We start from the raw sequence: 8,907 nt of genomic DNA, 5'->3' as shown, positions 1-8,907 counted from the left end.
GAAATCCACTGAACGAGAATGATCAAAATTTTAACCGATGGAGTTCCATTTTGCCCTATCAGAGTATGCTAAAATCGATCGTCTGCCGCCTCACGTCATACGACTTAAGGCGCTGCGGGTACTTCTTGTGGTACCAATTCTGAAAGGTTGTTTTTCGAGAAAATAAGTTATACACCAAATGAAAACGTTGATAATAGCTCTTAAAAAAATAGTTAAAAAAATCGCGCACATTTGATAACTCCGTAAAAAAACAATTCTTAGTCGGTTTTTCACGAACTTTCTACGAATATAACTAGGTTACCGTTGGAAGAATGAAGCTGATTTTTTTTACAGACCAATGATAGGTACAGCCAATGACTATGAGAGTGTTTCTTTTTTAAATTTTTTCTCTAATTATAAGATATCTTATAATGTTAAGCTAATAAGATAATCTTGTAATTAGAGACAAAATTTAAAAACGAAACACCGTTAAGTCATTAGTAGTGCTTATCATGAGTCTGTAAAAAAAATCAGCTTCATTCGTCCCACCGTAACCTAGTTATATCCGTAGAAAGTTCCTGAAAAACCGACTAAGAATTGTTTTTTTACGGAGTTATCAAATGCGCGGGATTTTTTTAAATATTTTTTTAAGAGCTATAATCAACGTTAGTAGTTAAACAAGGAGAGTTCTGGCACAATGTAAATCTCCATAAGCGCAATGCTAAAGTATGGGTTCATTTCAGTGACAAAAACTCACTTTTTGGATCGGTCTTGATAGCGGTGTTTTTTTCGAGGTTTGAGGGGTTGTATATGTGTGTAGGGGTAGTGGATGTGTTTTAGGGGGGTTGTGTGTTAAGGGGTAGTAGGTAAAAACAAATTTCTAATTTTAGAATCATGCTTAGTAACACAAAAGCGGCGTACTTGATTGCGGTGTTTTTTCGGGGTTGTATATGTGTGTAGGGGTAGTAGATGTCTTTTAGGGGGGTTGTAGATAAGGGGTAGGTAGGTAAAAACAAATTTCTAATTTTAGAATCATGCTTAGTAACACAAGCGGCGTACTTCATAAAATGTATAACTTAGTAGTAGTCGTTTGCGGTTGAGATTTATTTTTAGATGTTATTGCGGTTTTATATATATAGTTATTAGAAATTGCATGGAAACCAGTCGAGTTCTACTTATCAACAAACTACGACACACAATTAAATTTGTAAAACCAATAGCGGTTGTTGTTGTTATTGAAAACCAATCAGGTATGTTTTATTCCATTTATGACAATAATATCATGATAAACAAATTGTAATTTCAGTCAAAATGGAAAGCGTCTCTAAAATGAGCACTGAAATAGTAAAGCAGACCAGGAAACTAGCGACAATTTTGAAAACTAAAGCTGAAATCACTACACATATTGGTATTATTCGAAAAAACATCAAGTTAGTGGAAAGTTCAATTAAGGAAAAGGATGCGTTTCGTAATGAGAATTTAAGTAAGTTGGAGAATAATTTGGCCATTTTGCGATGTTACTTGACAAAGTTTAAAAGGATGAAAAACAATTTTACTAAAAAAGTTGGTGCAGGGATTAAAGCTAGTACTAGTAGTGGTAGTAATACTGATAAATGTAAACTGACGTGGAAAACGGTTGAAAGTGGGTTCAAAAATAGATTAATAACAGGTATTATTTCTAATATAGATGTAAAGGATCCTTTAGTTTTTCTACAGGATGCATACAATTGTTTTTCGCGAAAAATTAAGGTTATGTTAAAAAAATCTATGCTAAAGGTTAACGCTTATCTAGCGTGTAATTTTCTTCATCCTACATCTCTGGAAATCGATTTAAAAACCTTTGCAACACCAAATAGCATTATTGACGGAGGTGTCAACCTTAAAGAATGGTATAAAGAAAAAGTATTAGATAAATTGACTGTAAAGCTAAGTGAATTTGCAGGTAGAAATTCAGGTTGGGCTTTACATGAAGTGCTTTATTTTAAGGTTAATATTAATTCATATATTCCTTTGAATGGTGGAGGATTTTCAACATTTGTTGAGCTTCCCAAATTTATAGCAACTAAACATGCAGTCATCAATGTGCGAAACAATGATGAATATTGCTTTCTTTGGGCGATAATGGCAGCTATATATCCGGTAGCAATATCCACATTTCAGTACAGTTTTAAATTATGATACGATCGAGTTCCCAATAAAATTTTGCGACGTAAAGAAATTTGAAAAACTGAATAATCTGGCAATTAACGTTTATTGCATTGAAGGTAAACAGGTGCTTCCATTCCTACTTAGTGAAAACCTTACATGTGACAGAGAACCTATAAATCTATTGGCAATATTTGTAGGCATTAATAACGGAGTACCTTTTTATCATTTTGCATGGATAAAAAAAATGTCGGCACTGTTTTCCAAACAACAGTCTCAACATAACGGTACAAAATATATTTGTAATAGATGCTTAAATCATTTTTCTTCTAGTTCGCATCTTGAAAAGCATAAACATTACTGTAATCAGATAAATTCCTGTCAAGTGATCTTGCCTACAGATAATAATCAATATTTAGAATTTAAACATTTTTCATATCAAAAAAAAGCTCCTTTTGTAATCTACGCAGATTTGGAATGTATTCTAGAAAAATGTGACAATGCTGATATGCATAATAGTACAGAATATTATCAAAAACATACACCCTTTAGTATTGCATATTATTTAAAGTGTGACTATGATAATTCGCTGTCAAATTTTTCTTTATATAGAGGTCAAGATTGCATTCAATGGTTTAGTTCAGAGTTGTTAAATATTGCAAATAAAACTTCGCAGATATTTAATTATATAGTTCCAATGAGAAGTCTTACTCAAACGGAAATCTACGATTTTGAAAACGCTTCCATGTGTTATATATGTAATAAACCCTTTTTGAAAGACGATGATGATGGGAAGTTATGGAACATTGTCATCGAACCGGAAACTTCAACGGCGCTTCACATAATTCGTGCAACCTTAATTTTAAAGATTTACCCATTATCCCAGTAATTTTTCACAATCTGAGCGGATATGATGCACATTTTATTATAAAAAGTTTAGCTGCTGATTTTCCTGGGAATATTAGTTTATTGCCATTAAACAAGGAAAAATACATTTCATTCACGAAAGATGTCAGTAATACCAACATTAAATTTAGATTTATTGATTCGTTTAGGTTTATGAACAGTAGCATTGATAAACTGTCATCATATTTAGAAGATCATAAAAAGACAATTACCAAATTTCACTGTAATAATGATACTGAATTTCATTTATTAACAAGAAAAGGTGTTTTTCCCTATGAATATCTTGACAGTTGGGCAAAACTCAATGAAACAATGTTACCGTCAAAAGATGATTTTTTTAGTCGTTTAAATAATGATGGTATTAGCGACGAAGAATATGATCATGCAAATAAGGTGTGGAGTTCATTCAATATTAGAAATTTAGGAGAGTATTCAGATTTATATTTAAAAACAGATGTTTTACTTTTGGCCGATATCTTTGAGAATTTTAGAGAAACTTGCATGGAAACATATAAGCTGGATCCATCTAGATATTTTACCTCTCCAGGGTTAGCTTTCGATGCGATGTTAAAACTTACGGGCATTAAGTTAAAACTTTTATCTGATATAGATCAGGTAATGTTCATTGAACGAGGAATTCGAGGTGGTATAACCCAATGTTCAAATAGATATGGAAAGGCAAACAATATTTATATGGGTGAGAAATATGATTCAAATGTCGAAACGTCATATTTAATGTATTATGATGTAAACAATTTATATGGTGCCGGGATGTCTCAAAATTTACCATATGACGAGTTTCAATTTTTAAATGATTTTAATATTAACGATATACTCAATCATCCGGATGATGCAGATATTGGTTATATTTTAGAATGTGATTTAGACTATCCTCAACATCTCCACGAAACCCATAGCGATCTACCTATGGCACCAGAACATATGATTCCTCCTCAGTCACAATCAAAATTAAACAAATTAATGTTAACGTTATATGCAAAAAGAAATTACATTATACATTACCGTAATCTAAAGATGTACTTAGAACATGGTTTAAAATTAGTTAAGGTGCATAGAGTGTTATCTTTCAAACAATCACCATGGCTAAAGAAATATATTGATCTAAATACGTACATGCGGCAGAAATCAAAAAATGAGTTTGATAAAACCTTTTACAAATCAATGGTAAATAATGTATTTGGCAAATTAATGGAGAATGTACGTAAATATAAGGATGTGAAATTAGTTACTAAGTGGGGCGGTCGCTATGGAGTGCGTTCGTACATATCCAAACCCAATTTTCATAGTTGTACAATAATCGATAACAACATGGTATTAATCGAGATGAATAGGTTAGAAATACAGTTAAATAAGCCTATATATGCAGGATTTTCAGTTTTAGATATATCAAAAATATTTTTATATGATTTCCATTATAATTATATATTGCCAAAGTTTCAGAAGCACGCCAAACTCCTATATACAGATACAGATAGCTTGATATACCATTTCTTTGTGCCCAATATATATGAGTGTATTAGGGAGAGCATTTATAGGTTTGACACCTCTGATTATGATGTTAACAATCCTTATAACATTCCTCAGGTTAATAAAAAAGGTACCGGGATTAATGAAGGATGAAAACAACGGAAAAATCATGTTAGAATTTGTAGGCCTTCGTGCAAAAATGTATGCATACACTGTAGACGCACAGTTAATTAAAAAATCTAAGGGATCTAGAAAAGCTACAATAAAGGAGATAACAATTGATGATTATAAGGAAGTCTTGTTTGATCGCATTGAAATTAAACGATTTCAATATTTAATTCAATCCAAAAACCATGCTGTATATACAATTAAGCAAGACAAATTAGTTTTAAGTCCTCATGATGATAAGAGAATAGTTAATTTTAGTTGTACAGACACTAAACCGTGGGGTTATAGTTATAGATTGTAATTGTATTGTATATTAGAACTTCATGTATATATTATTATTTGTTGTTGTTTTATTATTGAAAAAAGAAGGAATAATAATAATAACCCATATTAATATTAAAACGTTTTTTATTTATATATTCCTATAGCACATACATACATCAAACTAAATTATCTTTATTAATCCATTGATTATGAGATTTATCTAAACCTAACCACTTAACATAAATCTGATTGCCACGTTTCTTTAACACCTTTTCAATGAGATACACATCGTGATTCATAGTTTTCTGTAGCTCATGTTCATAGAATCCTCCAGCTATCGGTTGTCCATGCATGTCTTCCAATAAATATTGAACTGGATTGGTTATCCTAATGTTGATAATTTTAAACAGTTCAGTTGACCAATTTGGTGTATATCCTTTTTCGAAAATATTTTTAAATTTGCTAATTCGAACAATATCGCCCATTTTAAACCGCTGATTTCCAAATATTTTTAAATGACTGTAAACATCCAACTTTGTGTGTGGCTGCACTGCAATAGGTCGCATTCCCGTTGTACGATGTTTCGCGTTATTATATTCTCTGGTCACTTCATCTAATATATCGATCCATTTATATTTACCAAGCAAATGAAAACGTTTAAATATCTTAGTCTTTAAAGTTCTTATTACACGTTCCGCAATCGAAGCTTTTTGCACACTATATACCGAATAATGATTTATTTTATTTTTCTTCATTAGAGCTGAAAATTTGGTATTGTAAAATTCTGTACCGTTATCGGTTTGCAAATTTGATGGTAATCTACTAGAATCTTTGAAAATTTGTTGAAATGATTTCACAACCTCATCGCCCGTTTTAAATTTAAGCGGTCTTGTCCATACAAATTTTGAAAATGCATCGATTACAACTAAAATGTATTTGTAACCTCGGTTCTCCTTTGCATATGCACCAAATTCCGCCAAATCGGCTTGCCATAAATCATCATATCCTTTGATCGTTGTATACCTTCGAGGAAAATTTTTTCGAGCAGGCTTAAACAATTCATTTATAACTTGCTCTTTAGGCGTTAGAGACATATCTGTTACTGGGCACTATATGATTATTTTCAACGTTCGCAACAATTTATAACCGCGTCATCGGGATATTTTTTGTTTCAAGATTTTCAATATCTCTAGCAATCACACCCATGTCGGCATATATACGCTTTATTTTCTTTTCAAGATCTAAATCTTTTTGCTCAAAGTGCTCGGCCAATATTTTTTTGATCTCAAAATCAATATACACTTTGTTATTTTGTTGTGTTAGTGATTTCCTTAATTCTGCAATTTCATCTGTAATACCTTGATGTAGAGAATTTTTATTTATTTGTAATTCATCAATTTTGTTCTTAATAACGTAATCAAAATATTTCTTTAACTCGTCAATTTCATGTTCTAGGAATGTTCTATTAATTCCATCGTTATCTTCCTGAGGGCTAGCCAAATTAACAAGCCGTTTGTCTTGTACATCAAAATAATCATTATTTAATGTTAAGGTTTGACCTTTAATTACAGCGTCCGTATAATGTTCAGCCTGTGCAACATTGGATAATTTTTTATTGTCAATGTCAAAATCACCATCTTCAGTCAGATTAAAACCGTTACCGGTTTGCCCCCTAAAAGAGCTCCCAGTGATGTTTAATGATGGTGAATATGAATACCGTCCAAACTTATCGATGCTCATCGCTGTTAAAACTGACATTTGATTCACAAAACCATGCTATTTATATCTGGTTTAAAAAATTGTAGTTACGAAACGGATTTTTTATATAACCCGCCTCGTATAATTCTTCAATAATTGAAATTATATCATTACGATGCCCTGTATGTCCTGCTTCCTTTTCGGCCCATTTCACTTGAAGTTCATCTATTAATTCATGCACATCATTCCAATATCTATGTGACGTATGTGTTACAACTTGTTTAAATAAAGGCAATCCTCTACCCGTTTTGTTTGAATAAGATGATGATGATGATGATGCTGATGGGGATACATATTTAACGTAGCGTTTATATTTATAGGATTTGCTCCCTTTAAGCTGACCATCGACAGTATGACCGCGTCTATTTGCAAATGTCCTATCCAAAATTTCACGATAATTTTTCTCATCGCTTTGTGCAATTCTATTGGGATCAGGAGTGTTCATAACTAAAAGTTGATATAATCCGGGTGTTCCCCGATATGTCTTATTTTTAATCACCAGGTTTGGACCCTGAAATTTAATCAAACTATCACCTATCTTCAAACTATTTGACTCTATATCATAATGCATGCCAAATGTAGTATCAATGCTTTTCTTTGTATCTTTAATCATAAACTCCACATATTTTCTTGGTAGAATATCAAATTGTTGTAGAAATGTGTTAATGTCAGATTCGTTTAACATAACAGCAACACGATCATCAGCTTCTTCATCATCACCATGGATATCTGTCTGTTCATCAGGGGCCTGTTCATCATCATCATCATCGTCTTGGATATCTGCACTAACAACCTGTTCATCAGGTTCCCGTTCATCCTGATTCTTATTCTGTTCAACCCGATCAAAGTATAGTTCTCTATTCTGTTCGTCTTGATCAATTATTGGTTTTTTGTCTTCCATTTTAAACAAATTTTGCTGGTCAGGCAGCTTTGTAACATTCATTGCAATCTCTTTTAAAGGATCTATTACAGGTTTATATCTCTCTTCGATAAACTCTTCGCTGATCATTTTTCCCTTCTTAAGAAGTTTCAATTTTTCTCGAATGGTGTTACGTACAGCAACAAGTTTAAGACGTTTATGATGTAGTTCTTTAGTGTCCATTACTCAAACGCTTTAAGTTAAGGAATGACTGTAAACGACATTAATATTTATAGATATATGAATTCATCAAACCCCTTCCGATATCGACCTTTGTTTATTTCACAGTCTTTATTAATTACCAGAAATGAATATGATCCCGAAGACCAACATTTCGCGCATAGTTCATAAAATTTAGCAAAAGTCATATCAGTATTCACATGATCCCGATAGATGTGCTGTAAATTTAAATCATCTTGTTTAAATAAGACCAACAGATTTGCATTATCCCTTATCAGGTGTTTAGGTATACGTGTATAAGTTTGACAGAGATAGAACGAATCCACATTATTATGACGACCCATACAAAAGTAATCTCTTATCTTGTTTTGTTTATCACACGCTATGTCATCAAAAATAAATATTGAATTGGATTGTGCTTCACTGGGCGCTATAATTTCATCATTTTCGCTAAATTTATAATACCCTATCGGTATCGATTTTAATATCTTCTCCAACCACATATATTTTGATTGATTTAGTGTCTTTGAAAAGATGTAAACATTTTCAAATCTCAAACCATTTATTTCAATAAGCAAACTTAGCATTGTATTCGTTTTACCACAATTTGAAGGACCACTTATAATACATCTACACGTATCTGGTAATAGTGTACCATGTTTTCCAAAACGTTTTTCATTCTCATTACAATCCATATTATATACAGGTAGAGTGTTTGCTTGTTTAACAATTTTCATTATGTGAATGGGTTAACAGATCAAGAGGCAATATGAACAAAAAAGCTTTATTGTATTGAATATATACTACAATCTATGCACTTCTCCAGTTGTTGGATTATATTCTACAATGGTATCATGTAATATAACACAATAAACAACAGTTCCCTCTTCAAAGTTTGCAAGTGCCTCCATTTCCAGTTTTATATCCACAGTGGAAGTTTTAACAGCATCCTTTTGTTTGGAGCAGTCAATCACAAAGATTGGATCCTCTACAAATTCGTTATATCCTAAAAGCGTAGCATTTGTCGTTTTGCCATAGTAAACTCGTTGAAAAGTGTTATGTGCATTATATGCAGGCATACATTTCTTTGTTGAAAAATC

At 32.0% G+C, this 8,907-nt stretch overlaps 1 protein-coding gene across 1 annotated transcript; it reads left to right on the top strand.

The window, feature by feature from the left end:
- The first annotated feature begins 654 nt into the window (after window positions 1–654).
- LOC116160753 lies at window positions 655–2,157 on the top strand. The gene is made up of 2 exons (XM_031473972.1): window positions 655–1,229; window positions 1,286–2,157. The coding sequence occupies exons 1-2, from the start codon at window positions 1,133–1,135 to the stop codon at window positions 2,155–2,157; spliced, it is 969 nt and encodes a 322-aa protein (XP_031329832.1). The 5' UTR covers window positions 655–1,132.
- The last annotated feature ends 6,750 nt before the right edge of the window (window positions 2,158–8,907 follow it).

The sequence above is a fragment of the Photinus pyralis genome, unplaced genomic scaffold, assembly GCF_008802855.1.
Source record: "Photinus pyralis isolate 1611_PpyrPB1 unplaced genomic scaffold, Ppyr1.3 Ppyr1.4_LG1, whole genome shotgun sequence".
In the NCBI taxonomy this organism is placed as follows: domain Eukaryota; kingdom Metazoa; phylum Arthropoda; class Insecta; order Coleoptera; family Lampyridae; genus Photinus; species Photinus pyralis.
The sequence above is the reverse complement of the archived record's forward strand: the minus strand, read 5'-3'. Positions and strand labels throughout refer to the sequence as shown.